This window comes from Hyla sarda, chromosome 9 (assembly GCF_029499605.1).
Source record: "Hyla sarda isolate aHylSar1 chromosome 9, aHylSar1.hap1, whole genome shotgun sequence".
Taxonomy (NCBI): Eukaryota; Metazoa; Chordata; class Amphibia; order Anura; family Hylidae; genus Hyla; species Hyla sarda.
The window spans coordinates 156,854,886-156,879,288 of NC_079197.1; the positions used below are offsets into that span (position 1 = coordinate 156,854,886).

General features: G+C 44.9%; 2 protein-coding genes across 3 annotated transcripts in view; both read left to right on the forward strand.

The window, feature by feature from the left end:
• The window catches only part of ACP7 (acid phosphatase 7, tartrate resistant (putative)), a 43,948-nt gene extending 40,727 nt beyond the window's left edge, over nt 1-3,221 (forward strand). For both annotated transcript variants that reach the window (XM_056541062.1, XM_056541063.1), the window contains exon 15: nt 2,673-3,221. In XM_056541062.1, coding sequence (XP_056397037.1) covers nt 2,673-2,720 — 48 coding nt within the window. In that variant the 3' untranslated portion in view covers nt 2,721-3,221. The remainder of the gene's footprint in view (nt 1-2,672) is intronic.
• Nucleotides 3,222-10,272: 7,051 nt separating this feature from the next.
• The window catches only part of PAK4 (p21 (RAC1) activated kinase 4), an 85,801-nt gene continuing 71,670 nt past the window's right edge, over nt 10,273-24,403 (forward strand). The window contains exon 1 of the mRNA XM_056539804.1: nt 10,273-10,403. The gene's annotated coding sequence lies outside the window, so the exon portion shown is untranslated. The remainder of the gene's footprint in view (nt 10,404-24,403) is intronic.

Here is a 24,403-nt window from a genome sequence, read left to right on the forward strand (position 1 = left end):
TTTCTTGGGTGAATTGCAGTGATCAAACTCCACCCATTTTTCCTGCAAAACCAGAGGGATCATGGGAAATATAGGCAGCACAAGAAAATGATTTCTGTTCTGAAATTGAAACTACCACATCAGTTAAAAGAACCTCTAAATTATTCTCTAATAATAGTCTGCACTATAGAAGCAAAAAAATAAAAATGAAAAATTCACAGAGTGCCTCTTTAAAGGTGTACTCCGGCGCTTAGATATCTTATCCCTTATCCAAAGGATAGGGGATAAGATGCCTGATCGCTGGGGTCCCACCGCTGGGGACCCCCCGTGATATTGCAGGCCCCCCCCCCCCCCCCCGTTAGAATCAGTCCCTGGAACATGTTCGCTCCGGGTCTGATTACTGTCGATCACGGGGAACGGAGCATTGTGAAGTCACGGCTCCGCTCCCATGTGACATCATGCTTCGCCCCCTCAACGGCTGTCACGCCCCCTCCCATAGACGTTCATTGAGGGGCGGGGCGTGACGTCACACGGGGGTGACGTCACGATCTCACGTCACCGTGGTCGGGAGGCGTTAGGATGAGAGCCTCCAGCGCTCCCGGAAGCCGCGACAGGTGGGTGCTGCAGCCGAGATCCCGGGGGTCCCGTCGCGATCTGACATCTTATCCCCTATCCTTTGGATAGGGGATAAGATGTCTAGGGGCGGAGTACCCCTTTAAGGCTCCTTTCACACTACCATTTGTGCCCTGTAGGTGACGTTCGTTAGGAAGATAGCGGGAGAAAAGATTGTGCATGCGCCGTCTTTTTCTCCCGCTATCTTTGGCCGTAATAATGGGAGTTATAACGGACGTTAGAGGAATCCCATCAAGTGAACGGGATTCTCTTTGCCCGTTATGACTCCTGTTAGACTCCGTTACAATAAAGGACGTAAAAGGCGGTCAAAGTGAAAAAAAAAAAAGAGCCCTTAACGTCCGTTTGTAACGGAGCCACTTTATAGTGTGAAAGTAGCCTAACAACGAAGGCTCCTCTTCCATGACTGCAAGCAGAGATCTTAAAAAGGTGAGAAATGAATTCATAAAACATACTGGAAAATTGCACAACTTTATTAAACAATGAATATGCTTCATTTCTGAAAAGAGCAAAATAGTGCATACGTCTTACATCTCCTGTGGTGATTTTAAATATTAGTCATATTAAATTAAAAGTAACAGCTAAAATAAAAAATTAGGCAACTTTGGAAATTGTCTTCATTAAGAATATTCCACTATTTTTGCATGTATGATGTGTCTCCATGGTTACAGACTACAGGCATACTTATTGTAGTCAGGTCATTCAGTGTTGTGTTCTTCTCTGCCCCCTGTTTTGGATATCTAACAGGTGAAGCTGGAAAGGAGTAGCACACAGCTTTAGGATCAGGCTACATATGGTTTGTACAGTGGTCCCTCAACATACGATGATAATCCGTTCCAAACGGACCATTGTTTGTTGAAACCATCGTATGTTGAGGGATCCGTGCAATGTAAAGTATAGGACAGTGGTCTACAGCCTGCGGACCTCCAGATGTTGCAAAACTACAACACCCAGCATGCCCGGACAGCCGTTGGCTCTCCGGGCATGCTGGGTGCTGTAGTTTTGCAACATCTGGAGGTCCGCAGGTTGTAGACCACTGTTAGAGGAAGTTGTACTCACCTGTCCCCGCCGCTCCAGACCGTCACCGCTCATTACCGCTGCCCAGGATGTCGCCGTCCATCGCGGCCGCCGCGTCCCCGAGGTGTCCCCGACGCTCCGGCAAGCCCTATGCTTCCCCGGCATCCGCGCTCTCTGTCGCCGCTATCACGTCGCTACGCACGTCGCTCCTATTGGATGAGTTTGTAGACAAATAGCTGTGCATAGAAGCTATATACAGTGACCCCCCGATCTAAGACGGCCCCGACATACGATAATTTCAACATGCGATGGCCTCTCAGAGGCCATCGCATGTTGAAGGCAGCATCAACATAAGAGACTGCTTCAGCTGCCGCCGGATAGCTGTTTACGGTGCCCCGTGAGCTCCGGTGATGGTCACTCACCTGTCCACGGGGCTCCGTAGCGTCCTCTTCGGGATCCCCTACATCCCGGCGCTCTCCATCGTCATCACATCACAGCGCACGCCGTCCCGTCATCCAATAGGAGCAGCGTGCGTAGTGATGTGATGGCGGCGTCATGAAAGCGACGATCCCGGGGAAGCAGAGACGTCCGGAGACACAACGGGGATGCGGCAACAGCGATGGAGGGCGACATCCAGGGCAGTGGTGACGAGCGGTGATGGTCCGGAGCGGTGGGGACAGGTGAGTACAACTTCCTATTCTTTCCATTGCACGGATCCCTCAACAAATGACGGTCCATTTGGAACAGATTACCATCGTATGTTGAGGGACCACTGTACACAAAATGGTAGGAAACTTTAAATAAAAAAATAAAAAAAAAGGTTATCCTAAAATTAAACCACTGGTTAGGTGGTAATTATTGGCTATATTTAAATGTCTTAAAGCAAGTGAATGGAGTGAAGGACGAGTATGAGTGTTGCTGTTCCATTCATTCGGGGAACAAGGGACCTCTGTTTCTGGTGATCAGTGGGGGTCCCAGATACTTATTATCTATCCTGTGGATAATCCCTTCAATAATTAATTCTGAAATCTGTGTTTTTTTTATAGGATGGAGAGATAGTGGATGACATATGGCTGATCAAGGATAAGCGGTGAATTCCCAAGTTGTTTTTTTTCTGGATAAGACTGAATTTTTGAACTCCAAATCATCCCCAAAATGACAGCTTTTTTTTTTTTGTCTCTATGGAATTATTTTGCTGCTGATCTCTTGGACTTAATGAGCCTAATGCATGTATAAGTCATAATGTTGCACTTAAAGGGGTACTCCGGTGGAAAACATTTTTTTTTTAAATCAACTGGTGCCAGAAAGATAAACAGATTTGTAAATGACTTCTAGTTAAAAATCTTAACCCAGTAGTTCCAGTACTTATCAGCTGCTATATAATACAGAGGAAGTTCTTTTATTTTTTAATTTCTTTTCTGTCTGACCACAGTGCTCTCTGCTGACACCTCTGTCCATGTCAGGAATTGTCCAGAGCAGGAGAGGTTTGATAATGGGGATTTGCTCCTGCTCCGGACAGTTCCTGACATGAACAGAGGTGTCAGCAGAGAGCACTGTGGACAGACGGAAAAGAAATTCAAAAAGGACAGAATTTCCTCTGTAGTATACAGCCACTAATAAGTACTGGAAGGATTAAGATTTTTAAATAGAAGTTATTTACAAATCTGTTTAACTTTCTTGCACCAGTTGATTTAAAAAATGTATTTTTAACACCGGAGAAACCCTTTAACACAAAGCACTTACAACTATAGATAACCTAAAGATACTGATATGCATGGAGTGGTCCTACGCTGGAGCTCACATACCTTGTGTGGTTTTTGTGCCTTTGCAGAGGAAGGAAATAGTTTGTCCATCCAGGATTCCCCATGCAGTCTATATGTTGGATAATACTCCAATTTCTTCTGACCTCCCTTGTAGCTCCGGTATCAGGGTGCCCCATCCATGGCCAGTGACTCTGCTTACCCCTGAGCTGCAGAGCATAGCGGGGAACGGGACGGGCCTGAGAGTGCCGCCAGAGCGGACTGTAAAACAGAGATGGGGTGTCCTGATACTTAAGTGGTGAGGGAGCAGATGAAGGTGAGTAAAGGTGTTTGTTATTTTAATAGGTAATAGCAAAATAAGAAATTTTACCGGACCTCAATAGGAATAGTCTAAGGCCCCTTTCACACTACCGTTGTCACCCTGCAAAAACTGCCGTCATGAACAGGGCCGTCAAAAAATCCCACTCACGTCAATGGGATTTTTTGACCATCCCGCAGCACCAGTTATGTCCTGTTATGACTAACGGACGTTATTTTTGATGGCACAAAAGACGGTGCATGCACTAATTTTTGTCCCGTCAAAAATAACGGTGGAATAACAGACTTTAACATTTTAACATTGAAGTCTATGGGTGACGGATGTTCACAATTGACATCCGTTAGTGACCGTTATTTCAACGTCCGTTATGATCTGTTATTTCTACTGCACATGCTCCGGAACATGGAAATAAAATAACGGATGAAATAACGGGTGATAACGGATGGAACATGTCCGCTATTTTGACAGAATGCCCGTTAAAATAACGGACATTGGTCATTCGTTATGTTCAGTTACTTTGTCTATTTTTCAATGACCTCCTTCAGCAGAAAAACGGCTGTAATGTGATAGAAGCCTAATCTGTACAGTATTACACAGCCTTACAGATTATAGGTATGTTTCTCTTCTAACAACTCTGTAGCGATTAGTCCTTCAGGTTTTTCTGTTGCTTGTTTCCGGGTTCTGGGTGTGCCATACCCTCCTTCTTTGACCCTCTAATCTTGTCCTCAAAGCTAAGCACCTTCCCTGAATAGAGAAACCCCACCACCACTCTCCCTAAACCCTCTTGTTGGATCCTAACTTCAAAAATCACCAACAAATAAATATACTAAAGTCTTCCAGAATATTAAAGGGGTATTCCATGCCAAAACTTTTTTTTATATATATCAACTGGCTCCGGAAAGTTTAACAGATTTGTAAATTACTTCTATTAAAAAATCTTAATCCTTCCGATATTTATTAGCTTCTGAAGTTGAGTAGTTATTTTCTGTCTAACTGCTCAATGATGATGTCATGTCCCGGGAGCTGTGCAGTTCCTATGGGGATATTCTCCCATCATGCACAGCTCCCGGGACGTGACATCATCATTGAGCAGTTAGACAGAAAACTTCAGAAGCTAATAACTATTGGAAGGATTAAGATTTTTTAATAGAAGTAATTTACAAATCTGTTTAACTTTCCGAAGCCAGTTGATATATAAAAAAAAGTTTTTGCCTGGAATGCCCCTTTAAATACTGGAGAAAATATTACAGTGTCCCAGTGTGTTTCTAAAATCTAATAGAAATGACTTCATCAGGGGACATACAATGAACATATATGAAAAGGTAATACAGATGGTTACTGGGAATACAATTGATATTAAAAGTAAAGTCTTAGTTACTGAACTCTATCTGCAAATATTGTTGTTTTAATCAGAGTTCTGGTATTGTTAGCTATCTGGTCCTCACCGTTTCAGTGAACGGTGGTCACTATGTGTTGCTGTCCCTTTCTAAGGGTACGTTCACACGGGCAGATTTATTTGCGGGTTTCCCGCTGCGTATTTGAAAGGGGGCGGGCTCTTCTCGGCTGTCCGCAGCAGATTTTCCGCTGCAGAAAATCCACCGCAGATCCTACTGACTTCAAAGGGGCTTGCGGCGGATTTTCTGCAGCGGAAATTCCGCAGCGGAAAATCTGCTGCGGACAACTGCAAAGACCCCGCCCCCTTTCAAATACGCAGCGGGAAACCCGCAAATAAATCCGCCCGTGTGAACGTACCCTAATAGTGTTTTCACAGTTTTTATTCCAATACTTTTTGGAACAGGACACGGTTCTACATCCATTGAAGAACAACAACTCCCAGCATGCTTTGACAGCCTGAAACAACCTGGAGTGACAAAGCCTGCTGGGAGTAGTAGTTTTGCAATAGCGAGAGATCCACAGGCTGATATGGGAAGGGTGAACAATTGTCAAGGACTGACAGTGGTGACTAAAGTCCTAAACATAAATCCTGCAAATACCTATATCAGTGTTTCCCAAGCAGGGTGCCTCCAGCTGTTGCAAAACTACAACTCCCAGCATGCCCGGACAGCCGAAGGCTGTCCGGGCATGCTGGGAGTTGTAGTTTTGCAACAGCTGGAGGCACACTGGTTGGGAAACTTTGACCTATATTCGTATGTTTTCTTGCCTAGCGAACAGATTTATTACACTAATAAAATCCAAAAATATTTACAAAGCCAAAGTTTCAGATTACATTTGTCAACATTTCTTTTTGCTTGGTCTGGCAAGTGAATGTTGAATGTGAACTGTGTCCATGCACCAATGAAGACAATGCATGAGACAGAGGAGCCCAATGTAATAATGCCCACTAATGCTAGTGGTGGGCAACAGTACATGTGCGCCAGCACTGCCCGCTGCTGGTACAGCATAATTAATGCTGGTCACGCAGGAATTACACTATAACTTAAAGGGGTACGCCGGTGGAAATTTATTTTTATTTTTTTTAAATCAACTGGTGCCAGAAAGTTAAACAGATTTGTAAATGACTTCTATAAAAATATCTTAATCCTTCCAGTACTTATTAGCTGCTGAATACTACATAGGAAATTATTTTCTTTTTGGAACACAGAGCTCTCCGCTGACATCACGAGCACAGTGCTCTCTGCTGACATCTCTGTCCATTTTAGGAACTGTCCAAATCAGCACGTTTGCTATGGGGATTTTCTCCTACTCTAGACAGTTCTTAAAATGGACAGAGATGTCAGCAGAGAGCACTGTGTGCGTGATGTCAGCAGAGAGCATTGTGTTCCAAAAAGAAAATAATTTCCTCTGTAGTATTCAGCAGCTAATATGTACTGGAAGGATTAAGATTTTTTAATAGACGTAATTTACAAATCTATTTAACTTTCTGGCAACAGTTGATTTAAAAAAAAAAAAAAAGTTTTCCACCGGAGTACCCCTTTAATAGGATGTTTTGAGCCTCACCATTACTACTTGTGTTACCGCCAGCTCTTCTCTGCACGATGAACAACCATAAAAGAATAGTGATATGTTATGTAACTGAAGGAATCATAGCTGCTGCTGTTGGTATTTTGCCTTTTTTTGACAATAAAACAAATAAATAAATAAAAGGTAATGACATACAAAAAGGAAATCACTGACTGGTCTTTGATCTTAGATGTGTGTTTTAGTGCTCGATAATACTAAGGGTATGTTCACTAGGGGTTCTAAATTGGCAAGAATCTGGCGATACGATATGTATCACGACACACGTATAACGATACAATATATCCCACTATATCCCGATTCGGTCTCAAAGACGATATATTGCGATTTTTTCTCAAGAGGCTGTAGGAGGGCTAATTTTTTGCTTCATAATCTGTTTTTTGTATTGGTACCATTTTGGTATTGATCTGACTTTTTAATCGCTTTTAACTTTTTTTCTGGGATATTATAGAAATTTTAATTCTGTGTATTTTTTTTTTCTTTTTTTTAACATTTACATCATTTACCGTACGGGATACATATTGTTATATTTTAATAGGTCATACAATTACGCACGCAGTGATACCAAATATGTTTATTTTTATCATGTTTACATGTCTTTATATAGGAATAGGGGATGATTTGAACTTTTAACATGGAAGGGGTTAATGTGTGTCTTTAAAAATTTCTTTTTTTCTTTTACACTTTATTAGACTTTTAGGAGGAATCATTAGATTCCTCATACAGATTAATAGAGTTCTATTGAACTCCATTGATCTGTGTGCTCTGCGATCCATTGATAGAGCCTGGTCCAGCCAAGATCTATCAATGACAGAGCCACAGGACAGCAGGGAAACAGAGGTAAGCCCTCTGGCTACCTCTATAGTGGATCACCCCCCACCCCCCTGCAGGGGTGATCTAAGGACCTAAAAAATTCACGTGCCCGGAACTGCATGTCCCGGGTGTCGGGCGATAGGAATTCCACATCCCTGACTGTTTATAAAAGATCGATTCGAACATATTTTCAATCGATACTAGTATTGTCAAATGAAATATCACGATATTTGACAGAATCAATTTTTTCTGACACCTCTACATGTTCACACGGTGGAATGTCCGCAGGAATATTCCGTGCGAACATTCCGCCGCAGCAGAGTCCCATTGATTTCAATGGGATTCTGCTGCACTGTGCACCCAACGGAATTTTCCCTGAAACAACATCTACCGTGAAAATCCTGATTCCGAGGTCCGCAGAAGCAATTGACATGTCTATTCTTTCTGCGGATTGCGCTGAAGAAGGCATTGCCGTCTATGAGATGGCGCATTTCTGAGCAGTCCTAACACTGGCATCTTCCACTGTCCGTGTTATGTCCGCCTGGAAATTTTCCAGGCAGACATTCTGCTGTGTGAATGATGAGATTTGCTTTCTAGCTATGTTATGTGGCACAACTTATCATGACATCGGGAAGAATCATCTCTGGTTCTCAGTTGAACAGCAAGAAAATATATCAGATCTTATTTATGAAAGGAAGGGAACAAAAAAGAGAAGCTGCAGATATGTGGTATTAGTAGTTAACCCCTTCTGTGTAGACAGGTGTATGACAAGATGCTATACTCAGCTGTCTCCTGCAGTCCCATAGAGAGTGAGGGTATGTTCACACAGCAGAATGTCCGTGTGACATTCCGCATGAATATTCTGCACGAACAGAAGTCAAACCCCCCCAACAATCCGGTATTGAACAACCATCCCTTAGTTAAGTGATTCGTTTTAATCTTGGGATAACCCAGTGTTTTCCAAACCAGCCAAAGGCAGTCTAGGCATGTTGGGAGTTGTAGTTTTTTCAATAGCTAGAGACTGAAGAACACTGGTATGTGGCGAAGCCACGGGGTGTCTCAGGGTGCGAAGGTGAGGTGGATATGGCAGATGTTGTAGCCCAGTGGTAAGGTGCTATTAACCCCTAAATGTTTGTGACACCAGGGCGTGGTTTTCCCGTTAACCACCCGAACGGTAGTACCGCTATCCCTAGGTTAGGCAGGGCAATAATAGTCCAAGACCAGGTTAGGGTTAACGGTAGTCTTACAGCTAGGCCAGGATCCCAGAGAGGTGGCCAGCAACACAGAAGGACCTCAACTATAATAGACTTGACTTTAGACTGGACTGGGTTGTAGATAGTGACAGCAGACATAGACTTGACTTACTGACATGTGGGTTAGGCTTGAGGCCTCCAGATGTGCTGGACACTGGCTCTGAGACGTCTGGTCTTTACTGTGCCTCAGGATCTAAGAGAGAGATTGTAATGGCTGCCCCTCTTATAAAGCGGGGCTGAACCAGAAGCCCATAGGTCAAGCTGCAGGTCACCTGGTCAGCTGGTGCTCTCTGGGTAACAAACACATTATGTGAACACATTATCATGTGACTAACTCAAAGGTCCTTAAAGGTCCTTTATCCATAACACACATAACACTATACATAATATATATTACTATGGGGGAGACACTGCAGGAGACTTGGTTAGGCATTGGACAAGGGTAACAGGGAGATGATAGAGATTTTGGAGAGAGAGTGAAAGCTTATACTAGGGCTGACAGGAAGGGGTGCGAGATTTTGGGGAGAGAGTCAACATTCTGACTATGGCTGACACATAGTCGGCTGAGAGGGGGGGGGGGGGCAGGGTGGAAGCTTTGATCAGGGGTTAAAGAAAAGGTACTGAGTGCTGACACTTGTCCTCTTGTGTACCTTACATGGGACCAAAGCTGGGGGTGATCTGGGGTTCAGTGTGAATTATGCTGGGAGTTGTAGTTTTGTTTAGGTTTGTTCACACGTTCAGGTTTTTCTATTTCCAATAAGTGAATACAAGTGACATATAACTTTATCTGTTTTATGTCCTGAAAAAAAAAAACATAAACAAAACAAAAACGTGCGTCAAACTCCACAAAAAGGAACTAAAAAAAATACAGAAGAATGTAATTCAAAAGCAAAGCAAATTATGGATGTAAAATAGGTAAGGCGTACGGCGATGTATTTTATTACCTTATGAAAAATCTACACGGAAAAATAAAGTCGCCACATTTTCCGCTGTGTGAACTTGACCTTATATGGACATCTAAAAAAAACCTATGTGTGAACATAACCTAATTCTTTGTCAGGGTATACCGCTGTTTCTTAACCTGTGTCTCTCCAGCTGTTGCAAAACTACAACTCCCAGCTTGTCGGCTGCCTGGGCATGATGGGTGTTGTGGTTTAGCAACAGCTGGAGAGACACAAGTCGAGGAACACTAGTGTATACCGTAAAAACTCTTAGCATTTAAAATTTGTATAAAGATATGGTTTTCCTCTCATAAACTAGAGCAGCACCATAGTCACGAAGCAGTGAGGCTCCACCAAGATGGCTCCTGCACCGCAGACAGGCGGCATCTCTAACACCTGACCCTCTACAGCCCAGGCCGACAAAAACAAACGTGCGAGATACGAATACTCTCTCAGCCAATCAGCGCCCTCCATCCACATGACTGACATCACTCAAGTTCAACCAATGAATGCGCTCTAGGCCACAGAGTGACAGCCGTGCCGACCAATGAGATCGCGTTTCCCCATGAAGCAGGCGGAGCCGCTTACGGCGTACGGCGTTGCTGGGCAGCGGGTGCTGAGGGAGCTAGGAGTCCCCGGATGTTGAAGCTCGCAGGACAACATGGCGACCGGGGCCGGAGGACAGTAAGGAGAGGATAACCCCGGGCTACAGGTGATTGCAGGGGAGGTGTGTGGAGTACTTGGGGCCGGTCATTGTGTCTTGTCTGTGTTTTGTCGATACGGATCGGCCGATCTGATTGAAGTTGTGAACTACCTGCAGGGCTCTGACAAAAGCTATTCGACTTATAAGTCACCATTGATTCAGTGTGCTCATTGGCGCCCCCTGCAGGTTGTTTAACTTTGCAATAAAGGAAAGGTGACAACTGTTTTGGGGGAAAAAGTTTCTTTTTCTGTTGCTTTCTGCCAGTGCTCACTACTGCCCCCTATAGGTAAGAAATCATCACAGCTGGTCTGACTGTAGACTTGCACCAAGATGCCAGGAACCTCTATTATGTCTGTCTGCCTGAAGGCTGTCAGGGCATGCTGGGAGTTGTAGTCCTGTCACCCCCCCCCCCCCCCATGAGAGCCGGATGGAACCGTATGCACATACGGTTCTGTACGGTTCCCATTGACTCCCATGTAAAAAAATAAATAAATAAATTTATACGGTTTCAATACGGTTTTTCACCCGGACCAAAAAAACGTGGTAGACTACGGTTTTGGGTACGGGAAAAAAACTGACGAAACTGTACAGGATACAAACGGACACAACCGGATGCATGTCTTATGGTTTTCCAAGAAAAAAACAGTGCAAAGTAAAAAAAAAAAAAAAAAAGTATGATGAAAACCGGATGGAACTGTACCGCACATACGGTTCTGTACGGTTCTCATTGACTCCCATGTTTAAAAAAAACAAACAAAAAAAACGTATACAGGATGCAAAACGGACACCACCGGATGCCTCTTTTGGCAAACGGTTTTCAATGGGGAGTCAATGCATACGGTTTTTAATATGGTTCCGTACGGTTTTCAATGGAGAGTCATTGCATACGGTTTTTAATACGGTTCCGTACGGTTTTCACATTGAAAAGGTATACGGGAAGTGTATTTCAAAAACGTGGTGTGAGTGCAGCCTTAGGCTAGGATTACACTTGCCATTTTTTGTGTTTAAAATATATTTATTTAAAAAGAAAAGAAAAGAAAAATGTTTTTTTTTTTCCCCCGATCAAAAACGCTGCAGGCAGATGTTAGCTGGGAGTCAAAAAAATATATAAAAAAATGTCCAATCCACATGGAATTTTTTTTTTTTCATTTGTTTATTTATTTTTACCATTTACTATTTTTGGTATTTAAAAAAAATAAAAGATAAAAAAAAAAAAAAAAAAAAACATTCCTCCGTGGCAATTCCATTGCAGCCGAGTCCCTGCTGTCAGCGTTTCTGCTTTGGGCAGTGTTCACACAGCATAAATAATAATATGCACTTTATTTTGGCCATAGTTACAAAATCTGCCTTTTGTTTTCGCCATTTAAGCAAAAAAAAAAAATAATAATTGGCAGAAAATACTCATCGGTCGGGGTCTGCACACTTAGTCCCCGAACGATCAAAACTTTTGACACATCATGCAAAATGTTTTATTTAAAGTGACAGTGCCCATTTAATGCACGTCCTCTGCTTATAGTCAGTTCCTGACTTTGGCTTCGAAAACAGCAGCTAAAAACCTTAAATGTGTGAACGCTCCCTTAAGTAAGGTGGATGTTCTAGGTCTATTATAGTGATACAACCTACAGCAGTGTCGGGAGACCTCCGCCCTGTGTGAGCAGCCCCTGTAATGGAGAAGGGTTTAGGATTTGTGCCCTTTATCAATGTCACTTGTGGGGGCTGTGCGGGGTCCTTGTCATTGATAGCTGGTGTGACATTGTGCTGCCGCTTCTCTATACATGTGACAGGACATATACCAGAGCCAAGCAGTCAGGGGGCATAGACATTTTTAGCCAGTATACCTTTAGTATTATAGTCCGTCTGCTGTGTATGTATATATGTGTATATATATATATATATATATATATATATATATATGTGTATATATATATATATATGATCTGTAGATCTTTATAAAACAAAAATGTATATAAAATATATCAACTCAATAACTTTTGGTGAATATCTCTCTGGAGAAACTCTGATCAGTTTTTTTTTTTAACACTGGCACTAGAAATGAGCGAATTTACAGTAAATTCGATTCGTCACGAACTTCTCGGCTCGGCAGTTGATGACTTATCCTCCGTAAATTAGTTCAGCATTCAGGTGCTCCCGTGGGCTGGAAAAGGTGGATACAGTCCTAGGAGACTCTTTCCTAGGACTGTATCCACCTTTTCCAGCCCACCGGAGCACCTGAAAGCTGAACTAATTTATGCAGAATAAGTCATCAACTGCCGAGCCGAGAAGTTCGTGACGAATCGAATTTACTGTAAATTCGCTCATCTCTAACTGGCACCACTCATCTCTACATATTTTTTGGATAGTGCTGCATACATAGGTACATTGGGGGGGATATATATGTGTGTGTGTATGTATATTCTGGGAGTTGTAGTTTTGCAACAGCTGGAGGCACCCTGGTTGGGAAAGATTGGTCTAATGTGTATGGAGTCCTCCTGACTCGCATGATGTGAGAAGGATCAGACATGTTTATTTTCAACTGCTCTTTACTTTTGCTCTTTGGCAGATAAACCTTCACTTGGGGTGTCTGGCAGCGGCTTACACCTCCATGTAGACACCGGAATGCTCTGCCATGTTTTATTTTATTTTTTTAAATCAACTGGTGCCAGAAAGTTAAACAGATTTGTAAATGACTTCTATTAAAAAATCTTAATCCTTCCAGTACATATCAGCTGCTGTATGCTGCAGAGGAAGTTCTTTTCTTTTTGAATTTATTTTCTGTCTGCCCACAGTGCTCTCTGCTGACACCTCTGTCCATGTCAGGAACTGTCCGGAGCAGGAGAGGTTTGCTATGGGGATTTTCTCCTGCTCTGAACAGTTCCTGACACGGACAGAAGTGTCAGCAGAGAGACAGAAAGGAAATTCAAAAAGAGAAGAACCTGTGGAGCATACAGCAGCTGATAAGTACTGGAAGGATTAAGATTTTTAAATAGAAGTTATTTACAAATCTGTTTAACTTTCTGGCACAAGTTCATAAAAAGGAAAAAAAAGAAAGTTTTCCACCGGAGTACCCCTTTAATGACTGATCTTCCCCCATCTTTAGAAGCGTCCTCTGTTTTGTATATTTTGTGGCCTCTATGTCCCTGGTCACACTTGTCTTCCTCTGGGGATAAGTAGAGAACAGCGCTCATCACACGTGTGTTTGCAGCCATGGAGGGACGCGTTGATTCCACGATTAGATCACGACGCTCGGGGCGCATCATTTACATGATGTTTTTTATTCTGGTTTCCCGATACACGACTTCTTCTTAGAATGATGGCCTCGGGGATCCGTCTATTTTAAGAAAGTTATGTAGTTGCGGACGCATCTCGCAGGAAATTAAAGGGTTGTATATGATTAGCGGATTAGGCTTTGCCTTTTTTTTGCACTATTAGACACAGCCTGTGCCCACATCCCTCCTTCTTCTAATCCAGCGTTGGGTGCCTCCAGCTGTTGCAAAACCACATCTCCCAGCATGCTGTACTCGCTATGTGCCGACACACTACTCCATACAGTGTGTGTGCGGGGGGGGGGGGGGGGGGGGGGGGGGGGGCTTTCCCCTGCACCCCCAGTCGGACCCCTTATGATCACTTACCCCTATCCCAATGCTTCCCAACCAGTGCACCTCCAGCAGTTTCAAAACTACGACTCCCAGCATGCCCGGACAGCCGTTGGCTGTCCGGGCATGCTGGGAGTTGTAGTTTTGCAACGACTGGAGGCGCCCTGCTTGGGAAACATTGTTCTAATCTCATACAGACCCATTTAAAGGGCTTATCCAGGATTAGAGAAGCAGAGCTGATTTCTTTAAAAAAACAGCGCCACCCTGTCCTCAGGTTGTTTGTGCTATTGCAGCTCAGTTTGTAATTCCACACATAACCTGATGACAGAGGGGGGGTGGGAGCTGTTTGTGGAAGAAATTGGCTCAGTTTTTCTAGTTCTGGATGGGGTTATCCATGGGTTTACCATGCTCGGAGTTGTAGTTTTGCAACATCTGGAGGTCCACAATTTGGAGACCACTGCCATAGAAGGATTTTTCCTAACCCGGGTGCCTCCAGCTGTTGTAAAACTACAAATCCCAGCATTCTCGGACAGCCTACATGCTGGGAGTTGTAGTTATGCAACAGCTGGTGGCACACTGTTTGGAAAACACTGATCTATTGGTCTCCATTATGCCGGCATTACTTTTTTTTTTTTTTTCTGTATAGCAGTCTTCCACCACTTGTGCCTCTCCAGCTGTTGCAAAAGTACAACTCTCCGCATGCCCGGATATCCAACGGCTGTCTGGGCATGCTGGGAGTTGTGCAACATCTGGAGGGCCACAGTACTTAAACCATTGTCATAGAAGGGTGTTTCCCAAGTCAGGTGACCCCAGCTGCTGCAAAACTACAACTCTCAGCATGTTCGGACAGCCAACAGCTGTCCTGGCATGCTGGGAGTTGTGGTTTTGCAACAGCTGCAGGCACACTGTTTTGAAAACACTGCCCTATAGGATGCCAAGAGTGTCCATTATGCTGGCATAACCTTATATTATTTTCTATATTTTCTGTAAATGTAAAAAACAGATAAAAGCTGTACAGGTCACCTGTCTACCTGTCTAAGGGTGGGTTCACACTACGTTTTGTCCCATACGGGAGCGCATACGGCAGGAGGGAGCTAAAACCTCGCGCTCCCGTATGTAACCGTATGCGCTCCCGTATGCCATTCACTTCAATGAGCCGACCGGAGTGAAACGTTCGGTCCGGTCGGCTCATTTTTGCGCCGTATGCGCTTTTACAACCGGACCTAAAACCGTGGTCAACCACGGTTTTAGGTCCGGTTGTAAAAGCGAATACGCCGCAAAAATGAGCCGACCGGACCGAACGTTTCACTCCGGTCGGCTCATTGAAGTGAATGGCATACGGGAGCGCATACGGTTACATACGGGAGCGCGAGGTTTTAGCTCCCTCCTGCCGTATGCGCTCCCGTATGGGACAAAACGTAGTGTGAACCCAGCCTAACCCAGGAAGAAGTACAGGTCACCTGTCTAACCCAGGAAAAAGTACAGTGCCGCCTACAAAAAAATCTAAATAGACAAATCACCAGGTCCAGATGGCATTCACCCCTGTGTTCTAAAGGAATTAAGTAATGTAATAGACAGACCCCTATTTTTAATATTTAGGGACTCTATAGTAACAAGGACTGTTCACTTAGGACTGGCACATGGCAAATGTGGAGCCAATATTTAACAAAAGGGTCAAAACGTGACCCCGGGAATTATAGGCCTGTTAGTTTAACCTCGGTTGCATGTAAATTTTTGAGGGTTTTCTAAGAGATGCTATTTTGGAATATCTTAATAAAAATAAATGTATGACTCCATATCAGCATGGATTTATGAGGGATCGGTCCTGTCAAACTAACCTGATCAGCTTTTATGAGGAGGTGAGCTTCAGACTGGACTAGGGGCAATCGCTGGATGTCGTATATCTGGATTTTTCCAAAGCATTTGATACGGTTCCACATAAAAGGTTGGTGCATAAAATGAGAAGGTTTGGGCTGGGGGAGAATGTGTGTAAGTGGGTAAGTAACTGGCTCAATGATAGGAAACAGAGGGTGGTTATTAATGGTACTTATTCTGATTGGGTGACTGTTACTAGTGGGGACCACGGGGGTCAGTCTTGGGTCCTGTTCTGTTTAATATATTTATTAATGACCTTGCAGAGGGGTTGAATAGTACAGTAGCAATCTTTGCAGATGATACTAAACTCTGTAAAGCGGTAAACACAATAGAGGACAGGGCACTGTTACAAATGGATTTCGATAGGTTGGAGGTTTGGGCTGGGAAGTGGCAGATGAGGTTCAACACTGATAAATGTAAGGTAATGCACATGGGGAGGAAAATCCGGGCTGGGATTATGTATTAAATGGGAGCACACTTGGGACGACTGACAAGGAAAAGGACTTAGGAGTTTTAGTTAGTAGTAAATTTAGCTGTAGTGACCAGTGTCAGGCAGCTGCTGCCAAGGCAAATAAAATCATGGGGGCATCAATAGGGGCATAGATGTCCACGACAAGGAAATAATTCTACCGCTGTACACATCACTAGTCAGACCTCAAATAGAATACTGTGTACAGTACTGGTCACCAGTGTACAAGAAAGATATAGTGGAGCTGGAGAGGGTTCAAAGACGGGCAACCAGAGTAATACAGGGAATGGGAGGACTACAGTACCCAGAAAGATTATCAGAATTAGGGTTATTTAGTTTAGAAAAAAGAAGGCTCAGGGGAGACCTAATAACTATGTATAAATATATCAGGGGACGGTACAGAGATCTCTCCCATGATCTATTTATACCCAGGACTGTATCTATAACAAGGGGGCATCCTCTACGTCTAGAGGAAAGAAGATTTCTACACCAGCACAGACGGGGGTTCTTTACTGTAAGAGCAGTGAGACTGTGGAATTCTCTGCCAGAGGAGGTGGTCATGGGGAACTCTGTAATAGAATGTAAAAGGGGTCTGGATACATTTTTGGAGAATAATAACATTACAGTGGTCCCTACCATACGATGGTAATTCGTTCCAAACGACCCATCGTTTGTCGAATCCATCGTATGTTGAGGGATCCGTGCAATGTAAAGTATAGGAAGCTGTACTCACCTGTCCCCGTCGCTCCGCACCAGGTCCTCACCGCTCCCGATGCTGTCCCAGGGGCTCCCGATGCTGTCCCGCTGCTCCGGTGTCTTCTTCGCGATCCTCCGGCTTCTTCCGCATCTTCTGCAGGGTCCGGTCCTCGCTTTCTGGTAACGTTATTACGCTGCTGCGCCGGCACGGCGTGCGTAGTGACGTAATAACGATGCCGGAAAGCGAGGCCCGGACCCTGGAGAAGATGCGGAAGACACCGGAGGATCGCGAAGTGGACCCGGAGCAGCGGGGTTAGGTAAGTGAACCTGCCCGGGATGCTTAAACTGCTATCCGACAGCAGCTTAAGCATTTTGCGCTGTCGGATAGCAGTTAATGCGATGGCCCCGACATATAAAAGCATCGTATGTCGATTTTATCATATGTCGGGGCCATCGTAGGTCGGGGGGTTACTGTACAGGTTATGGATACTAGATTTATAGGGACAGAACATTGATCCAGGGATTTATTCTGATGCCATATTTGGAGTCGGGAAGGAATTTTTACCTCTAGTATGAGGGTTTTTTGCCTCCTCTGGATAAACTCCTTAGGGACTCATTAGGGATATAGATTGAACGTGATGGACTCTGGTCTTTTTTTCAACCTTATGAACTATGTTACATGTATAACAGTCTTCCACAACCTGTTCCTCTCCAGCTGTTGCAAAACTACAACTCCCAGCATGCCCCGATTAACGACACTAAATGTGCAGCTTGATGTCTTGAAGTTTTAACATTTCAAGAAAGACAAATAATCATCCCCGTGTGAATAGCCGCAGGTGCTGGGATGGGCTGCACTTTCGCCCACGACCTGTGAACTCATGTTACACTCTACATTCTGCTGCATCGGGCGAAACTGCTGAATGTTATTTCCTCTGTTTCCTTACTTTGCTATGCATATTTCTGTTTAGCCCACCGATCCTGGACACAGAAGGGTTAAAGCAGCAGTCACTGGCGGGGTGAAGGTGTGGCGGTTCTGCAATTGGCACAATGCGGGTGGTTTTAAGGAGCGGGTGTGGTACTTCGAATAAGACAATAAGACGGGGTTTAACATTTATGGCTTCTTACTTGCATCCGGCCGCCAGTCATTTAGACCCCAGTGTTTTCCTGTTGTAGCCTGGAAGATTTGTCAGCAGTTTAGCTGGTTAATAAGTGCTTGGCTAACGCCCCCTAGTGTCCAGGTACAGGCAGCACTGTGATGGAGATCTGTGAGTGACAGGTGTAGCATTGCACCAGATGCGAGCTGAGACCTGCAGGAGAAACAAGTGTATCCTCATCCACACCTGTCATTATGAGCGCTGCACATCGTCTCCGTGCAGCCCAGGCCTTAGGCTGGGGATAGACCTGCATGTGTTCATACCGGATCCCAGCCGTCTCCTTCATACCGGATCCCAGCCGTCTCCTTCATACCGGATCCCAGCCATCTCCCCTTCATCCCGGATCCCAGCCATCTCCCCTTTATAGCGGATCCCAGCCATCTCCCCTTTATAGCGGATCCCAGCCATCTCCCCTTTATAGCGGATCCCAGCCATCTCCCCTTTATAGCGGATCCCAGCCATCTCCCCTTTATAGCGGATCCCAGCCATCTCCCCTTTATAGCGGATCCCAGCCATCTCCCCTTTATAGCGGATCCCAGCCATCTCCCCTTTATAGCGGATCCCAGCCATCTCCCCTTTATAGCGGATCCCAGCCATCTCCCCTTTATAGCGGATCCCAGCCATCTCCCCTTTATAGCGGATCCCAGCCATCTCCCCTTTATAGCGGATCCCAGCCATCTCCCCTTTATAGCGGATCCCAGCCATCTCCCCTTTATAGCGGATCCCAGCCATCTCCCCTTTATAGCGGATCCCAGCCATCTCCCCTTTATAGCGGATCCCAGCCATCTCCCCTTTATAGCGGATCCCAGCCATCTCCCCTTTATAGCGGATCCCAGCCATCTCCCCTTTATAGCGGATCCCAGCCATCTCCCCTTTATAGCGGATCCCAGCCATCTCCCCTTTATAGCGGATCCCTGCCATCTCCTGCACTGAGTGACTCAAGGAGAGGAGACCAGAGTGCAGGTGTCCTGTCTCCAGTAGAAGCTCTAGCTCAGTCCATCCTACACTAGACACTGCAGGCAGAGCCCCCCCATCTCTTCTACATTAGAGACTACAGGCAGAGGCCCCCCATCTCTTCTGCACTAGAGACTGCAGGCGGAGCCCCCCCCCCCCCATCTCTTCTACACTAGAGACTGCAGGCATAAGCTCCTCCAGCCCCTCCTGCAGATGTAGCCCCCCCCCCACTCCATCCTGCACTAGAGACTCTAGATGTGGTTCTTTGGAGCTGTTGTTGCCCCAATTCTAAAAATGCATATCCCATGTCTTCAGATCACGCAAGTCTAATAAAAAGTAGAAAATTCCCCTATGATATAATGCGATGTGCTGCAGCTCACGTACCATGTGGGGCACTGCTCTGCGCCTGTGTGATGTCGCTTCTACCCAGCTAAACGTTACTGATTAGAGGATCTGGAGACGGGTGTATAGTACCTGTGTCACAGGTAGGCTAGAACAGCTGTGCAGGTATGCTGGGAGTTGTAGTCTTGTAACAGCTGGAGGGTTGCAGGTTGCATACCATGGCTATAGGGTGGTGTTTTCCAACCAGTGTGCCTCCAGCTGTTGCAAAACTACAACTCCCAGCATGCCCGGACAGCCATCGGCTGTCCGGGCATGCTGGGAGTTGTAGTTTTGCAACAGCTGGAGGCACATTGTTTGGGAAACACTGCTATGGGGTATCCTTGTTTTGGATTTAGGGTTACGATCCGATAGGTAGAAGTTTCCAGGTGACTCTTTGACTTGTCAGTACAGTGCACTGTGTGTTATTTATTTTGTTTGTGAACCAGGAAGATCAGGATGAACAGGAATATACTGCAAAGGTTGATGGAGCGCCAGCGAATCACAACGTAAACCAGAAACCTTTTACATTCCAGAACTCTGGTTCTCCTCAGTATGTAATGGTGCAATCTATAGGGGCCGCCTGGAACAACTCCTTCAATCGATGAACAAGTTTTCTTAAAGGGGTACTCTACTGGAAAACTATATATTTTTTCCTATCAACTGGTGCCAGACATTTAAACAGATTATTAAATTACTTCTATTTAAAAATCTTAATCCTTCCAGTACTGATAAGCTGCTGTATACTCCACAGGAAGTTCTTTACTTTTTAAATTTCTTTTCTGTCTGACCACAGTGCTCTCTGCTGACACCTCTGTCCATGTCAGGAACTGTCCAGCACAGGATATGTTTGCTATGGGGATTTGTTCCTTCTCTGGACAGTTCCTGAAACAGACAGAGGTGTCAGCAGAGAGCACTGTGCTCAGACAGAAAAGAAATTGAAAAAGAAAGGAACTTCCTCTGGAGCATACAGCAGTTGATAAGTACTGGAAGGATTAAAGGGGTACTCCTGTGGAAAACTTTTTTTTTTTTTTTTTAAATCAACTGGTGCCACAAAGTAACAGATCTGTAAATCACTTCTATTAAAAAATCTTAATCCTTCCAGTACTTTTTAGGGGCTGTATACTAAAGAGAAATCCAAAAAAGAAATGCATTTCCTCTGATGTCCTGACCACAGTGCTCTCTGCTGACCTCTGCTGTCCATTTTAGGAACTGTCCAGAGCAGCATATGTTTGCTATTGGGATTTTCTTCTGCTCTGGACAGTTCCTGAAATGGACAGCAGAGGTCAGCAGAGAGCACTGTGGTCATGACATCAGAGGAAATGCATTTCTTTTTTGGATTTCTCTTTAGTATACAGCCCCTAAAAAGTACTGGAAGGATTAAGATTTTTTAATAGAAGTGATTTACAAATCTGTTTAACTTTCTGGCACCAGTTAATTAAAAAAAAAAATTAATTAAAAAAATGTTTTCACTGGAGTACCCCTTTAAGAAAAGGAGGATTCCTTTGCAGAGGACACCGGCTGTGCTAGTGTGGGGGTGGATGGTGCATTGGATGGCGGCCAGCTCTCATTCCTAGGAGCTGATAATTTGCATCGGTCTCTCCTACACGTCGCATTATTCGGATGGCAGTGCCTTTCATTACTATCCCCCTATAACCACCCCCCCACCCCCCCCAGCACATGTCGCTCCCATATAGCGGTGGTTGTTGTCGTGTATTGTAAGTCGCAGCTGTCTTGGGCAGCAAGTGCAAGCAACATCTTGGAAAGGGTAGTGTCACGTGCAAAAGGCTGGCACACGTTGGGCGCACTCTCATATTGTGTAGCAGAGCCGACCGTGTGAACGCCAATGTATGCCACATAATGCTCGGTGACAAGAGCTTTCCAGTCTCTGCCTTTTATGTCACACATGGTTATTATTAGGAGACGCCACAGGATGGAGCGGAATCAATGGGCATCAGTGGGGCTATAACCTGACCAGTCATTTGTAGGGGTCATGTTACTTTAATGATGTTGTCTGTTACCAGGCGTATGTCTGGATGATCCAAGGGGGGCTCCTGCCTGGAGATGGTCTCTGTGTCTCCTTCTACATTCCACACATAGCTGTATCCCATCCCCCTTGTCAGTAACCCCTTCACCCCTAGCACGTCTTGAGAATCAGTACATTGATGCATGTATGCTGTGTGTCTGGGGCATGTGCAGCGGGCAGGCTGTGGGCGTATTGCTTATGCGTTAAAGGGGTACTCCAGTGGAAAACATTTATTTATTTTTTTTAAATCAACTGGTGCTAGAAAGTTTGGATCTATGGTGCCTGAACTTTGGGAATTCTGTGCAACATAATTGCATATTTCATATATGAATATTTCACAGCGATAAGCAGCGACACGCATTGTCGTAGATCAGGGTTTCCCAACCAGGGTGCCTCCAGCTGTTGCAAAACTACAACTCCCAGTTTTGCAACAGCTGGAGGCACCCTGGTTGGGAAGCACTGTCGTAGATTAAAGAGGTATTTCAGTAAATCATTTATATATAATATATATATGTGTGTGTGTGTGTATGTATGTGTATATATATATATATATATATATATATATATATATATATATATATATAATATCTCTATCTCGACTGGCTCCAAAAAGTTAAACAGATTTGTAAACTACTTCTATTAAGAAAAAAATCTTAATCCTTCCAGTAGTTATCAGCTGCTGAAGTTGAGTTGTTCTTTTCTGTCTGAGCACAGTGCTCTCGGCCGACACCTTTGCTTGTCTCGGGAACTGTCCATACTAGGAGCAAATCCCCATAACAAACCTCGAATGATGCAGACAGTTCCTGAGACAGACAGAGGTGTCAGCAGAGAGCACTGTTGTCAGACAGAAAAGAACAACTCAACTTCAGCGGCTGATAACTACTGGAAGGAGTAAAGTAGTTTACAAATCTGTTTAACTTTCTGGAGCCAGTTTACATAGATATATATATATATATATATTCCTGGAATACCCCTTTAAAGGGGTACTCCAGCGCTAAGACATCTTATCCCCCTATCCAAAGGATAGGGGATAAGATGCCTGATCGCGGGGGTCCCGCCGTTGGGGACCCCCGTGATCTTCCATGCCGCACCCCGGAGGCTGATTCTAGCGGGGTGCATCGTGGAAGATTTGGATAGGGGATAAGATGTCTTAGCGCCGGAGTACCCCTTTAATCTACAACAGTGTTTCCCAACCAGGGTGCCTCCAGCTGTCATGTCCTTCCCACAGACTTGCATTGAGGGGGCGTGGCCATGACATCACGCAGGGCGTGGCCGACCATCCCCAGCCCGAAAACAGCGTTCGGAACTCTGGCCAGTGGAGTACCCCTTTAATGAAGCACAGTAAACCAACACCAGCAGATGACATGGCTCCCCAAATCATATATATTGTGGATTTGGGGTTTTCATGAGCTGTAACCCATAATCCTCACAATTATGACAAATCACGGCTTGAATGAGTCTCCTCTCATATATTAGTTTCAGCTTTTAAAGGGGTACTCCGCTGCTCAGCATTTGGAACAAACTGTTCCGAACGCTGGAGCCGGTGCCGGCAGCTCGTGACGTCATAGCCCCGCCCTCCTCGTGACATCACGTCCCCCCCTCAATGCAAGTCTATGGGAGGGGGCGTGACGGCAGTCACGCCCCCTCCCATAGACTTGCATTGAGGGTGTGTGGCGTGATGTCATGAGTGGGCGGGGCTGTGACGTCACGAGCTGCCGGCTCCAGCGTTCGGAACAGTTTGTTCCAAACGCTGAGCAGCGGAGTACCCCTTTAAGTTGTATTACTGAAATAAATGAACTTTGCACGATATTCTAATTTTTCGAGTTTCACCTGTATGATGCCTTCCCAGAAATGTGACAGGTATCGATTTAATTAAAGTCATAAACAGAGCAACATTTTATATACAATATTAATACAATGCAATATGTAAATCCCACATTCCCAGTAAGGATACTGGTCTGCTGGTCATTTGTGCAGAGACTAATGGTGAGAAGATGTAGGAGACTGGGGGGGCCGTCACAATGCCGCCATGTTCACACGTCTGTTTCTTCTTCTACAGTCATGTGGAGGTCAAGACTTCTGACCCCTCGGCCATATAACTATCTCCTGCTTTTCATCACCAAATCGTCACATCCCTGTGTTCTCCCTCCACAGACCCCAGATAAGTCTCCGCTGGATGAGAAGTCTCTGTGTTCTGCCTATGACCACTATGAGGGTGTTATTTTAATATTTATCTGACAACCTTTGTGTGGTCCTTGCTCTATATCAGTGGTCTCCAACCTGCGGACCTCCAGATGTTGCAAAACTACAACTCCCAGCATGCCCGGACAGCCGTTGGCTGTCCGGGCATGCTGGGAATTGTAGTTTTTGCAACATCTGGTGGTCCGCAGGTTGGAAACCATTGCTCCTATATGTTTATGAATGGATTGGACACCCCGAGTTGTTGTGAGTAGAGATGAGCGAACTTACAGTAAATTCGATTCGTCACGATCTTCTCGGCTCGGCAGTTGATGACTTATCCTGCATAAATATAGTTCAGCCTTCAGGTGCTCCGGTGGGCTGGAAAAGGTGGATACATTCCTAGGAAAGAGTCTCCTAGGACTGTATCCACCTTTTCCAGCCCACGGGAGCACCTGAAAGCTGAACTAATTTATGCAGGAAAAGTCATCAACTGCCGAGCCGAGAAGTTCGTGACGAATCGAATTTACTGTAAGTTCGCTCATCTCTAGTTGTGAGGTACAGAGCCACACCACTACAGCAGTCCACACTGACAGGAAAGAAGCATTTTTAGGTAATCCTACTAGGGATCGACAGATATCTATTTTTTTTTTATTTTTATTTTTTAGGGCCGTTACCGATACCGA